This window comes from Lycium ferocissimum, chromosome 8 (assembly GCF_029784015.1).
Source record: "Lycium ferocissimum isolate CSIRO_LF1 chromosome 8, AGI_CSIRO_Lferr_CH_V1, whole genome shotgun sequence".
Classification (NCBI taxonomy): domain Eukaryota; kingdom Viridiplantae; phylum Streptophyta; class Magnoliopsida; order Solanales; family Solanaceae; genus Lycium; species Lycium ferocissimum.
Window position 1 is genome coordinate 69,488,188 of NC_081349.1, and position 14,841 is coordinate 69,503,028.

At 35.8% G+C, this 14,841-nt stretch overlaps 1 protein-coding gene across 3 annotated transcripts in view; it reads right to left on the reverse strand.

The window, feature by feature from the left end:
* LOC132068851 (uncharacterized) overlaps positions 1–14,612 on the reverse strand; it is a 15,199-nt gene extending 587 nt beyond the window's left edge. Inside the window, exons 1-22 of one of the 3 annotated variants that reach the window (XM_059462603.1) lie at positions 14,246–14,610; positions 13,986–14,122; positions 12,920–12,999; positions 12,517–12,603; positions 12,353–12,403; positions 12,151–12,268; positions 12,009–12,065; positions 11,812–11,876; positions 11,636–11,719; positions 11,498–11,548; positions 11,334–11,396; positions 11,199–11,245; positions 11,018–11,087; positions 10,839–10,901; positions 10,400–10,489; positions 10,288–10,326; positions 9,956–10,183; positions 9,766–9,851; positions 9,200–9,248; positions 8,988–9,068; positions 8,803–8,896; positions 7,934–8,663 (exon numbers count right to left, since the gene is read on the reverse strand). In XM_059462603.1, coding sequence (XP_059318586.1) covers positions 8,485–8,663; positions 8,803–8,896; positions 8,988–9,068; positions 9,200–9,248; positions 9,766–9,851; positions 9,956–10,183; positions 10,288–10,326; positions 10,400–10,489; positions 10,839–10,901; positions 11,018–11,087; positions 11,199–11,245; positions 11,334–11,396; positions 11,498–11,548; positions 11,636–11,719; positions 11,812–11,876; positions 12,009–12,065; positions 12,151–12,268; positions 12,353–12,403; positions 12,517–12,603; positions 12,920–12,999; positions 13,986–14,103 — 1,800 coding nt within the window. In that variant the 5' untranslated portion in view covers positions 14,104–14,122; positions 14,246–14,610 and the 3' untranslated portion in view covers positions 7,934–8,484. Of the gene's footprint in view, positions 1–7,933; positions 8,664–8,802; positions 8,897–8,987; positions 9,069–9,199; positions 9,249–9,765; positions 9,852–9,955; positions 10,184–10,287; positions 10,327–10,399; positions 10,490–10,838; positions 10,902–11,017; positions 11,088–11,198; positions 11,246–11,333; positions 11,397–11,497; positions 11,549–11,635; positions 11,720–11,811; positions 11,877–12,008; positions 12,066–12,150; positions 12,269–12,352; positions 12,404–12,516; positions 12,604–12,919; positions 13,000–13,985; positions 14,123–14,245 lie in introns of those variants that run through there. The other 2 variants (XM_059462604.1, XM_059462602.1) reach the window with 2 other exon arrangements.
* Between the last annotated feature and the right edge of the window lie 229 nt (positions 14,613–14,841).

Here is a 14,841-nt window from a genome sequence, read left to right on the forward strand (position 1 = left end):
CCTCGGTATGTATTTATTCCCAAGGGGGAACCCGGTTTGGCAAATGACAACCTTTGGGGCTTTTGAGGGGACACACCATTTATCGCCCCGACTAGAGGTAGTTGGCTTCGGGGCCACCGATTTATCTGACCAAGCTAGCTTCTCTAATCGAGAACATGGCTCGTACCTTTCCCTCGATTTCTATTTTTCCGGTTCATAATTTTTTCACAATCTCGCAGTTTTTGCTCACATTTATCAGTCTTGGGAAGTTCAGCCGATCATCCCTACTCCGAATCTTAGATTCGTACCTATTATGGACATGCGCCGGAGTTACGGCCTCGTATTCCAACAAATTCTCCTTGATTTGAATGAGGCGGTCGAGGCCGGTATTGAGATGCCAGAAAGCTTGCGCCGTTCTCTCCATAACCGGGCGATTCTATCCATTCCCTTTGGAAGCAGTTGACAAACTCTCGTAAGAATTCATCATCTCCTTAGGTGATTCTCAAGATATCCGCCTTTACGCCTGCACCTTTTTGGCCCCGGCATGAGCTTTTATAAATTCATCCGCGAGCATCTCGAAAGAAGTGATAGAATGCTCGGCAAGTGGTCATACCAACGTTAACGCCACAAAAGTGTTTCTCTGAATTTTTTCAACAACACCAATTCAATTTCATCTTCTTCGACATCATTTCCTTTTATGTGCACGAGTGTACGAAGTCACGTGTTCTCGGTCCCGTCGTGCCATCGTATTTCAATATCCGGCATCTTGAACCTCTTCGGAATTAGCTTCGGAGTGAAGACTCGGAGGGAAAGGCCTTTGAATGTATCTCTTTGAATCCTACCCTTTCAAAATCGAGTGGTGCCCCGGATCCGGTCCACCCAGGAATTATATGTTTTCACTCTTTTTTTTTTGAATCGGCCCGACGCCCAAAGTCTCAAGCATTTTCAAAACCTCGGTAGATGACTAGGCCCCATCCGTTGCTCTCCTAGACTACCCGCCTCTCTCGCCTTGGCTCGGTGCCCCCTTTCGCTTTGCCGAATACTCGCTTTGTCATTTTTGCTCGGTCGGCTATGGCGATCGCACAGTCCCGCAACATTTCAAAAATTAAGCAAGTTAATCTGGGTAGGTAGATCACGGAACTTTTTGACTTGCGCCGGAAGTAAATAGTTGAGTTATGGCTGATTTTAGAGGTACGTGGTCGGAAAGGCGGCATTCTCTTGATTAGCGATGTTCATCGGTTAAGGCCTTCTCTCAAATTGTTGGCATTTGGGTCGGCCGGATCGGCGGGCGGGTTTCGTAACCCCCGTTATTTTTGTTCTCGGCAACAATCTCGTTGTTGTTCACGTATTCGGAATGACCGCGCTTGCCATATCGTAGGTTGTTCGTGCAAATCACGAAAATTCTTAAAAGCGAGTGAGTAAAGAAAGCGACAAAGATTAAACACCACTATTATCCTATGCCCCATAGTGGGTGCCAAACTGTTTACCCCGAATTACGGGTAACAATTAGATTTGTAAGTGGTGTATAGGATATGTGGATGAACTTAATCTTTTGGTAAATATTAGTGCCTGTTTACCCCGAATTACGGGTAACAATTAGATTTGTAAGTGGTGTATAGGTATGTGGACGAACTTAATCTTTTGGTAAATATTAGTGCCTAGTGTATGTATGTATATATATATATATATATATCGAGATATAGTGATTATAGATTGGAAAAGGATGAGCCAATCAATGTATATAATGGCTCAATTTATGGGAACTGTTCAAATCCAGATCAAAATACTTGGGGAGATCTTTATAATATCTTTGGTGATTACAATGCTATGGAATGAGAAGAAGCTAACCTGAAAAAGAAAAGGGTTACCCTCTATTTATAGGTAATCCTAAATGGGCCCTTTAGTACATTGTTAAAAAGTCTTTCTAAAAAACCCTAAAATGAATAAGGCTCAACCGTACGGTCTGACACCCGTACCGTTGTCAACGCAAATGGCGGAACGGTTTGGCGACGCATGGCAGCTCCATAATTGGTTGTCCGAACCGAAAACCGGATACTCTTATTTAGGGTCGGATCGGCCTTGTCCTGTAAAACACTCTCGATGTTGAAGCAAGGTCGATCGTGTTTGTGCCCATTCAGACCTATCTCTTACTTCGTTCATATCGGACACGAGTTGGTCCGATTTTACACGTATCTGAGAAATAACCACTACAAGTTTGGGGCCACTGATTTACCATACCTGGGAAGTAAGGAATGGGAAGCAATTTAACGTTGAGCATGTAAAAGGATCAAAAAAGGCTACTAGATGTAGAGGTTTACTTCAAAAAAATTGCAGCTAGTTGGGCTTTTGCTCTGTTGGATGCTTGAAAGGTGACACACCCTTCCTGAGGTGGTGTCATTTCTTTTGCGCTCTTTTAGGTGTAATTATTTTTATTTGTCTATGGTAATATTTCACAGTTTATGATAAAAAAAGGAATTAGTGTGTGGCCTCACTCTTGATGAACTTCAGAATTAAATTGGAAAATATTGGGAAACTACCAAACAACATATATGGACCTTGACTCCTCTACATCGACAATGGAGGATTATGATGTTCAGGGATCTCACCAAGAAGATTGTGTCCGATGAGGTGCATCTTTCATTAAGCAAATCACGAGTTGCACTGATGAATTATTCAAAGTAGATTATCAATGGAAATGAATTTTATTTGAAGAAATGTTTACAAAATAAATTAATCATAAAGTATATTAGCAAAGGTAAATTAGTCCAATCATATTTTTTTTATATTAAAAATAAATATGTTAAAAGAATTGTTACAGAAAAATCAAAATAGGAAAGATATTCTAAATTGCAGAAGAGATCAATGTCATTAAGCCTAACCCTAGGAGAGGTCTATGAAATTATCCTAAAATTTAACAATCCGATTCATTAGAATGGGTTTTTTTTTTTTTAATTGAAGTACCACTAAGAGGTCCTTAGTGGTTTATTTTATTAAAATAAAATAAATATTTACAAGGCTAATATGAAGGGTCCGGAACAAAAATGCTCCCAAAAAAATTATTTTGAACCAAAATACCCCAACAAAAAAAAAAAAGTTACAAAAGTACCTTTAGCGCAAGAAAATATAAAACACTTTCTAACCGTAACGGCTCCGTTAAGTGCTTTAGCGCGATGTTTTCTTGCGCTATAGCGATTCTCTTCTCTCACCTATAACGCGATTTTACTCGCGCTTATAACAATTATTCTCTACATATTGCGGTAAAATACTGCGCTATATCGTTCACAGCAAACTCGTCGGGTTCGCTTGCTGGTCCTCCGGTGGTTTAAAAAAAAAAAATTAGAAACCGCCATTGACGAAAAAATGAGGTGGTCCAAAAACGATCATTTTCTATTAAATTTCGTCCTAAAGTTTAGATTCGGTATATTCGAAGTCGAGAAGACGAGATTCTAAGTTCGAATTTTGGGGAAAAGCGGCGTACAATAACTCGATTAAAATAACTCGACAAAAAATCTTCGATTAATATTTTCTACTATGAACTTTTATTATTATTTTGTTATATACATTATATTCTAAGCATGCTTAACATTTAATCCTTGCTATTTTCCAAAAAAAAAAATCAATTTTTTTTTTCTTGTTCGGACCGGCGATTGCTTTTGCCTTGTTTCGATTTTTTTTTTTTTTTGGTTTAATTCATTATTTGTTAAATGTTTATGAATTGTTAATTTGTTAAATGTTTATGAATTGTTAATTTGTTATATGTTTATGAGTTGTTAATTATTTATGAATTGTTAATGAATTATTATTTTGTTAAATATTGATTATGAATTTATTAGTTGTTAAATATTGTTTATGAATTGAAAGAAATTGATTGGTAATGAATTATTATGTTGTTAACACTTTGTTTGGATGATTGTTATGTATTGTTTTGACATTTTCGTATTGTGTCGTATTGTATAGGACAAATCGGTGGTTACATAAAAATAGGACCTTTAAGTAGATTACATAAAAATAATATTAAAGTAACAATCAAAACAAACATTGTATTTAAATTAACAACATAATATAATACAATAGGTAACAACCATCCGGCTAAGTTGTAAATGATTATGAATTGTTAGCTATATAATTTTAAAAGCGTGAATATATATATATATGTTAAATAAAAAAAGACTATCTTAAAAAGAATAGTTAAAGTTCTTCTTTTCATAAATACATAAGCTAGCAAAAAAAAATGTAAAGTTTGTAGGAAAATATGTGGTCGACGAATATACTCTTTTAGTTTAATTTTATCGTAGTTGTGTTGGCTATTTGGTCAACTAAAAATATATCACATATTCAAAATAGAGTTCTAAACAAATATTACTTTGAATTTCGATTCTCAAACTAATTAACTTAACAAGTCTTTGCCATCATATAATTCAAAAGTAATTAACTTAAAAGTCTTTGCCATCACATATGTGTCCTTACTATCACATATTAAATTTCTTGTATATCCCGTTAATTATTCACAAGATATAATACTACATAATTCACATATTCCCTACAAATTATTAATTAGTTAATATAATTTATCTTTCATTTCAAGAATAATGACTAATTTAGTTTTGTACGGGGACTCTTTCATGGATCCGAATGTTCCCCCGGGGCCCGATGCTCACGTTAGGCCTAGGGATAGTCTCCGGCATACTACATGTGGGACCCATCCTCGATAGTGTATACATTAGTGTTATACAATTTATCGTAAATATTATATATTTTTTGCATATTTATACATATTATCTTAGTTTTTATTATTGTTTATAGTTTCACATCCTAAATTGATTAAAAAAAAACAAAAAAAAAAAAAAAAAAAGGTGACACATTCGAAATAAAGTTAAGCATTAATTTAAAAATAAGACGAAACCCTAAAAGATATAAATAACGTAAAAATTGATTATTTCTTCAAACAAAAGAACGACTTCGAACATTTTCAACCACTAAAACGATAATCCAAAGTATTGTGTATTCTTTATGTATTGAGCCTATCTTATTAATTGTACAAATATAAGTAGGGTTCTATATAAAATATTGAAGTTTCGGTCTCAAAACATGATTAATATACGAATTTAAACTACGTAAAAGGAGTGAAAATGGAATAAGAGTTAGGAAAATGGTGGACTACTATAGCGCAGTAAAATAATGCGTTATAGATAAAACCAACTATCTATAGCGCATTATTTTCTTGCGCTTAAAGGTCCTTCAAATTGTTGTAAGCGCGGTAAAATAATGCGCTAAAGTTTAACGAGACATTCTGGTGAAGTGTTTTATCGCGGATTTTTCTTTTTAAAAAATTTCTTTGTAATATTTTTTTTATTGGGGTATTTTGGTTCAAAATAATTTTTTTGGGGCATTTTGGTTCCGGACTCTAATATGAATGGGCTTGTTTTTGCATCAACTCAAGCAAAAATTCCTAATGCAAGCCGGAGAGACCAAGAAGAAGACGGAACCGTATCTAATTGGCCAGTCAGCACCACGTGTGATGTGAAGGATTATATTCTTACCGCCCCTCATTTAGTTCCTAGTGTCATTTTTCACTCGACATGTAGGTCCATATTTCTAGCATAGAATACAGGATATGTTTAGTCAAACATGTAAGCCAATTTCTTCCTTCTTATTCAATTCCATTACCTCCCATGTGCAAAATTAGCCCTTTTCTAGTAACTTGTCTTTTTGCAAGATAAAACTACTTAACTACCCTGGTATCTGGATCCCCTCAAATTAGTACTTAAGCCATCTATTTAGAATAATAAAAGTTCAGAAGATTTGTTAAGGATGATTTAATGCAATTGGTTTGAAAATAGTAATTCTTGCCAAACATTTTATATGTTTTTAGATATTATGAATCGGTCCCGCATTACCAATATATGTTTCTCTTTGATTTGACAAAGAAAACTGCTTTAATAAACTTTCTACAATATTCTTCTTGAGATAAATCTTCTTGTTAGTATTAGTTACGGAAAATGCATATAAGCACAGAAAGTATTTGCAGCATATTGTTTTCTTTTAAGATATTCCAGAATTTATTGTCTTTAATTTTCAATTATTTCTTCTTTATTTTTTTATATTGTTTCATCTTTAATTTCAATAAACTTTATAAAATTTTGAAAGAATTCGACTTCTGACCATCTCTCACCCCTCACCGAAAACATTTTTATTATAGACTTTGTGTTTCTAAACCACTTGAGTGATTTGACATTTTACAACAACCTGTTCAATGATCCCATAAATTAGGGGATAAAGAATTTGTGTACCTAATGTTGACCCAAAATTTACGTAAACATAAGTTTCTACTACCTTTTTTTTTTTTTGTTTTTGGTGGCTGATGAACAATTTCTTTTCACTCATCTTTGTTAGTACATTTTTTCCGTTTTTGTCCTTTGAGTTCCTCCTAATGCCTTATGTGAGGAAAATAATGGGTCTCAAAACGGTTGTTGGGATATGAAATAAAAATGCAGTAATAACATATGAACGGACAAAAGGTGTCGTTGGTACAAAACAAAAGAATGACATTTCCAACTGCTCCAACCAACCTCAGATTAGGATGTAACATAGATATGAAACTCTAGTCCTCGTATCGTCCACCTGGACACAAGAATTCAAATAGTATATCTATCAATTGTCTTTACCTCGAGGTTTGATAATATTAATTATGTTTTGCATTTCATTGGTTCTTACTATTTGGCACCATCCTTCTGTATTATGGTATAGAATCGTGATACTCTATACCATCTGGTAGATGATTTTCAAAAAACAAGGACAAGATAAGATTTAGATTAAATGATGGCGTAGGTTTCGAATGACGATATCATGCGCTTAGTAGTTGCGGGGATTTCTTGAAATACAAGGATTCACCCATGTCCCCCTTCACTTTATCCGTTTGGTTTACTTTAATAAAAGATAATTCCAGTACCAGGACCATGAGAATCCTTCTTCTTTTTTTTTTTTTTTTTTTATGAGTAATTTAATCCATCCACAATTTGATCGTATCTTCTTTTCTCAATGCGTGCTAATTGTGTTGTCGATATTAATTGTTAGTTAATTTTTAGGAGTCCTCTACAATCAGCATTTTTTCTTGAAGCTAATAGACCGCTAAGTAACCCAGTCGCCAACTTTATTGATCAAAATTCGACAGTGAGTGCAGATTGGATCTACAATGGTATGCGTGTCCAATGAAAGCATAAAACTATCTAATGTCATCTCTGAATTTATAGAACAGTCCAAGATGAACTCACATTAGACGGTTAAATTTTTCATTCATAATAGTAGATTTACTCCAAGAAGGTTCCAAATAATCAGTCACCACATTTTTAAGCTACAAGGACTCTGTTTCCAGTATCGCACAAGCAATGCCATTAGAAACAAAAAAATGTCAGGCCTCTTTAATTGTTGTAGCTTATGCCACTATATTAGTTGACATGCGAATCTCCTTAGTTTGGCATATATCAAATCATCAGCTTCATTTCTTAGGCAGAACCCATTTGAACTTCTATTCGGATTTCGTCTACTAGCTCCATTTGTTTTACATTAATGTTACATTGTAATAGGGGTAAATGTGTTAACATTTAGTACGGCATGCTGGATGTTCTTGTTCACAATCACTAACCTGAAGATAAAGTTGGTTAATAAAACAAAATAGGGGTATTTTTTGACTTTTTTCCCTTCTTCAATTGTCCATCCAAACGACGCCTCATGACCAATTAACCTTTGTCTCATTAGTAGCATAAGTATTCAATCTTATCATCATCCATTTGAATTTAAGTGATACATATTAACAATAATGTTTAACAATAATGTTCACAGTATCATTACTATAGTTTTACATATTGCAACAGGTAATTTACTGTATTTTCTAGATCACCTATCCTTGACTGTAAAGAAGTTTTCGTTTCCAAGTACTCAAATAGTATAAAAACTCTTTTCGCAGCAGAATGGAGAGCATTAAAATTAAAAATTAATAGCGTAGAACGGTTACAAATAAGAAGTCTAGAGGACTGAAAAACAGAATCCATTCCTCGAAAAGGAAAAAGATACAAAATAACCAAAAACACATTCTATTCAGCCGCAGCTTCAATACCTTCTATCAAGCTACTTTGCTGGTTTACAGCCGCAAGTTTCATTCAGCTTTCCTACAACGTCCCATGTATAGTAGGAAAGCTATATAGCTGAATACAAACTGGACACAAACCAGACTCCAATCTTTCGCTAGCACTCTAATGTACATCCCAGATGAAATCAGATTTGAACGTAATAGCATTGTCCCTCTCATTTCCACAAGAGTGCTGCAGCTCCGATGGGCTGTTCCGTATAAAAAGACCGGAATCCAGCTCTACCCTTTATAGCCTTAATTAGAGAAGCTGTAAAAACCTACTGCTCTCGTATGCCTATACATACCAAATAGAAGAAATGCAGTAGCAAAATTGTAAGAAACTCAGGGCCAAGCGCCCACAACGTCAGTTACTGTTTCCTTTAGACATGTATACCATTTCCATTGCAGCAAATGCCATCTAATGATCCATTAGCAAGCTTTGTCCCATTGACATATCGATGTGATTTTAGTCCTGATGTACCATTGCTCAACCCCCATGTTTGGGGAACACCCTTCTTCAACAAAGTTTCGAGCTGCCCAGTTGCTGCGGCAATAAGCCCTGTTTAGGAAAATAAAAACGAGATTATAAAAAGACTAAAACAAATTCATGAAATGCCAGACATATCTATAAGCCCAGGATCCAAACGAATTCATTTATTTCGCTCGTTATCCTCAGATATCTGAAGCAGGAGAAATACCTAGGAACAGGGCAGAAGGTTTTCCTGGCCTTGATTTAAATTCTGGATGAAATTGCACTCCGATGAAGTAGGGATGTTTCCGCAGCTCAACAATCTGTACAGGAAGCATCACACACTAGATAAATCAACCACAGCAACATAACTAGCTAGCATGATTGCTTAATTTAATGGTTTAAGAGGTTAACCTCCATGCGGCGACCACTTTCATCTTTGCCAGTGAAAGAAAGACCAGCATCTTCAAGTTGCTGCACCATGTCAGGGTTCACCTAAACAGCAGAGCATGAGACAGCTCTTCAGTCTTGGAAGTCAATATAAAAGTGTGGTCCACATGTAATTGTACAAGTCTACATAACATTGTAGTAGCTTAACAAAGTTCCAAACAGAAAAAGTGCCGTACCTCATATCTGTGTCGGTGCCTCTCATCTACAAAGCTCTGGTTTCCATATCTGACACAGGATATCATTTATTCAGTTGGAGATAGGAAATGGTAAAATTCCACCATATATGGTTTAGATAAAATATAGTATAGTGAACAACTGATGCTGATCCTCCCCACACCACCTCCACCCACAACAGAATAATTCAAGAATGGAAGAAAAGGAACAACTTCCTAGCAGACAGATTCTTAAGAAATATATGAATAATGCATTGGTAGATGCTTAACTTGACAATGAGTTTAAGGACGATTCAAAACAAGACCATTCAAAAAAACATGTATAATAAAAAGAGGAATTTACCAAATACAAATGATCAATAATTCTATTCCATCTAGAAGACAACATAGATCTTAATACCACCAAAGGAAAAGACACAAGCGTCAGTAAGTTAGCGGTACTATCTTATCCTGCTTTTGCACTATCAGCTTAAATGGTTGTGAATCTAGACTTCCCTCATGTCAATTAGAATTCCTTGGCAGTTCCACATATCATCCTGTGGAATAAGTAGAGGAAAGGAAGTACTTACAATTTTGCAGATCTACAATCGGCAACTTCAATATATGTTCTCCTAGATCCAAGACGCATCGTACCACCCATATGAGTTTTTGAACCCTGTGATCATGGAACACAGACTAGAACTGTGAACTACTAAAACAAAACTAAAAACACAGGACAATCATGAGGGACAAAGAAGATAAAGGAAAAGTAATCTTAACCTCCGGCATAAAAATGACACATGGATTCTGAGTGTTGGGATCAAATTCTGTACTGTTTGCGTCTAGCAATCCAAGAACAGATCGAGCAAACTCAATAACAGCAATTTGCATTCCTAGACATATACCAAGGAAAGGAATCCTGTTTTCACGGGCATATCTAGCAGCGAGGATTTTACCCTCCACACCTCTGTCACCAAATCCTCCAGGGACTAGGATAGCATTTGCCCCCTGTAAAATGAAGACTTGTCCAACAAGTCAGAAACAATAAAATTGAAGAAAGGGGATATAAGAAGAGTCAAATTTGGCCGACATCATGTTGTTACTCTACAGACCTTCAACAACTTCCAAGCACTTCTATAATTCTCAGGATTCTGCAAGTAGAAATACCAGTCAGATTAGAAACAAGCAAGAAATAAAAGCAATTGAACAGCGGAAGCAAAATACCTCTCTGGAAGTTTCATCCTCAAGGTCACTGGCTGCAATCCAATCTATACAAAGTTTCCTGTGGCAAGCTACACAGGCATGCACAAGAGCCTACACAAATAACTCACGAAGTTTAAGATATTGACAACAAAAAGTAGAAATAATATATCGACAGGTTGTTCTTAGATATATTGAGATAAAATAGAGATGAAAATAAATTGGCTTAAATGACACAATAGCAAACAATAACAAAAGGAGGAGGTCAAAATGACATGGAGCATCAGAGGCAACATTATTCCCCATTTTCCAAGTCTAGCAGAGGAATCTAACTCATTGATAAAACTGCTATGGGTGATGATCACTTTTCAAAAAACTATATCAACAATTACATGAAAATAAGTGCAAGTGCAAATACAATAAAGAAGTTTCCTCTTTATATATTTGAATAGAGTATAATCACCTTCAGTACAGAGAGGTACGCATCTGAAAGCCCAGTGTACTTTCCTACCATGGCTACTCTAACCTGTAAATTCAGATGGAGAAATTTATGGAAGTTGTGATGCAAATTGAGGGACTCAACTAAAAAAAGGAACACACACACACACACACACACACATATATATATATCATAGAACCTACAGGCTCGTGTAGCTTGTCACAGAGTTCAGCCCGAGATGTCCATTCTCCCAAGGCAGGTTCTCGCGCAACACTGAAAATGACATAATAAATTCATCATCATACAAGAGATGGCACAAAATCACAATGCAGAATAGTGGAGATTGAATACTCCTTGTCATCAATGTATGTAACAGAAACATACCCTTTTAAGTTCAGGACTTTCAGAATTGCTTCATGTGCCTTCTGCTCCTAAGTACACAAAAGAGATTTTTTAAGGCTAACAGCAAAGATGTTATGTAGAAATAAATAAAAATAGAAGTGTGCCAAAATTACTCACTCTTAAAAGCAAAGGAATGCGCCAAATGTTTGAGACATCATAAAGAGTAATAATGCTATCTACCTGAAATAAAACGGAATATAGAACCTGAGCACCAGTAATTGAAAGTTGATGGCGTAAACAAGATTAGCCCTATAAAAATAAAGATCATATTGTCAAAGTACCGGAACATGGCAAAACCGGGAAATTTTCTCTATGACATTCTCATCAAGTTCCTGAATAAAGAAACAAACTTCAAAAACTGAACTTGATAACAATAAAGATATATGTTAACCAACAGAGGAGGAGGAGGAGAAAGAGACCATTGTGCTCCGGCATGCTAAAATGTTGGGAGTCAATCCCAGGCTTCTCAAACCTCTAACACTGTGCTGAGTAGGTTTTGTTTTCTGAATTTCGAAAATAGAAAAGTAGTCAACAAGAGTGATTACAATAATAGAAGATATCCACATGGCTCATACATAAATTTTCGGTAAGTTACCTGCTCACCAACTACACTCAAAACAGGCACAAGACTGACATGTATCAAGCAAAAATTACCAGCACCTAACAAGCAAAAGTTGATGAAAACATGTTAGTTGCACTAACTTTTAAAAGGTAGATTTGCACATGATAGAGCATAACTGACAGTTAAATCATTTGATTGTCCAAAATCAAGTTTAGATGTGTAAACCTTACCTACACGATATGAGAACTGTCCTAATGCTTCAATAAATGGCATTGATTCAATATCTCCTGCATTAAGGGACAAATTACTTTTAAGAAAACACGTATCATTTACAACTTATCCTGCTTCATCTGAAAAATCAGTTGAGTATACCTATTGTGCCACCCAGTTCTATGACACAAACATCTGGTGGACCATCCTTGCCATCAACTGGTATGACAGCCACACGTTCTATCCACTCTTGAATCGCATCTGTAATGTGAGGGACAACCTAAACAAGCGACAAGACGGTAAGAGTATAAACATTAACATTGGAAGAGATGACTATCTAATTTTCTGGAAAGGCGGTAAAAACCTGAACAGTCTTTCCCAAATAATCCCCTCTTCTCTCCTTATTAATAACAGACTGCAAAACAAGAAATAAAAAAGCAGTTTCTCAGCTTAACACTTTATATCATAATCTATGAAATTCATCAAGCATACAACAATAATCAGATAGGGAATTTTCAGTCGACATGCCTGGTAAATTTTTCCCGTAGTTATATTGTTGTCGCGGGTCAACTTAATACCTAGAAAACGCTCATAGTTTCCGAGGTCCAGGTCCACCTACAAGAGAAAAACAAATCTTGATATTAGCAACATAACAAACAGTTTGCACCTCTCCTGAAAGAAGTAACCATCTAAAAGCTTTAATATTTACAGGTAAAACGGGTAATAATGAAAAGCAAAAAACATACACCAAAATTTTCAACTTTTCAAAGTTGTGCACTTTAACAAGCAACAGTAACTAACAGAAAACACAACCAAAACTAGAGGGTCCAAAATAATGCAAGAAATCAGCCCACCACCTGACAACTACTTGGGGAAAAAAAGGAAAACAAAAAATTATACTAATCATAAATATGAAAGATTAATATGTAACCTCTCCACCATCATCCAAGACATATACTTCTCCATGCTCAAAAGGAGACATTGTGCCAGCATCAGTGTTCAAATAAGGATCTGAACATGAAAAAGGAACAGTAAGTAGACAGTTTATACACAATTCATTTGGATTAAAACATCAAACGAACAAAACAGTAGACTTTAGTTGTTGAAAAAAAAGGAGTATCCATTTCGTCAGAACCAAAGTTTCACCAAACATTTAAGTTACAAGAGACCATGTAAAATTGGGAGGAAAGAAAAAAGAATAGGAAAGGTTTCTGGCAAAAGAAAATCTTTAAACAAATTCGTCGCGGATACAGAAAAGAAAAAAAACAGAAAACTTTTCCTTCTTAAACAAAGAATGCTTCTTGAAATTTTTCTAATTTCACCTTTTTCTGAAAAAGATAAAAGTTATCTGTAAGTTGACTTAAACAACACGTTTTGCAATTTTTTTTTGTAAAGAGACTTCAAAATATGTAAAGAAACACCAAGTTGAAGTCCATTTTCGCAAGTTTTGACCAAAAATATTCGTTAGACAAACACCATCTTAAAGTTTTCGGGTGTCTTATCGGAAGAGACAATAGTTTTCCTTTTACTTTATTACCACAACAAAAGGAAAAAAGCTTTTTTCTTCAAAATGTAAAAGGTTATAGCCCTTTGCAAATCTGAGTAGAGAACACAACATATTCTTCTACCACACCCTCTGTTTTAATGAAGTATAGATATTAGACAAGGGATTGACCAGAGGAACTATCAAAGATTTGAAGTCATTGAGTTCGCTTTCAGTTTTTAAAAAATACTTTTACAAATAGTGAGTTTGGCCAAATCCGCCCGCTGCAACTACACTAGGTCCACCCATGGATACAATAGCAACAAATAAAAAAAAACAGCCCAGTGCACTAAGCAGCGGTGCGGGAAAGGACAGGACCGCTGGAAAGGACAGGACCACAGGGGTCTGTAGACAGCCTTATAGCAAGAAAGCTGTAAAATTGTTTATTTGTTGCATTCTTATTTAGAGGAGAAGAAAGAGGCAAAAAACAGAGAAAAATGCGTGTGGCAGAGACCAATCTTAATGCAGGTAACACGAAGACCGCAAGCCTTAAGAATAAGACCAATACTGCTTGCAGTGACTCCTTTGCCCAGCCCACTAACAACTCCACCTGTCACCAACACGTATTTCATCTTTGTATATGCTTCACCTCTTTAAACACAAGAAGAAAAAGGAAACCATTAGCAATCAAAAAGCAATGTTTGCTCCAAATAATGCTATAACATTGTTTGTGGGGTGGCAAATAAACAAAGGACGATGTGGGAAGAAACTTACCCACTAACAAGAGTCTAAGGAAAAGACTTAGCCAAGGAAACTGTTTCCCAAATTAAGAATAGTATGAATCCAACCAACCTTATCCACTAAAAGGCGTTCTTTCTCATACAAGAGGGAAAAAAGGAAGGAGGTGCAAAAAGCATGAGCGAACACACAAAAGAGAGAGGGGATAGGGAGAAGGGAAAATATGAATGAGGGAGGGAGGGAGGGAGGGAGGAAAAGAATGGATGAGAGAATGGGGGGTGAGAAGAAGCAATGGCGGCTTTATATAGTAAAATATATGAGGGTGGAGGCTGATAGAGAAAGAAGAAAGGGAATATCAAAATTCTAAAACCTCTCCAAACCCTGCCCCTGCCACCCCCTCACCTGTTTCCCTCCTTCCACTGAGTAAATGGAAAAACAAATAAACAAAAAGTTATTAAAGCAGAAAAGAGAATCAATTTTTTAGAGAAATAGAGAAAATTGTTGCAAAACGTGAAAACAGAGACAGGTTCGGATTCGGGCCGAGCAAAAGGAGAAATAGGTCATAGATATGCTAGACAAGAAAAGTGGAACTAAACTGGAGTACCCAATACTACCGATTAAAAATAAAGTTT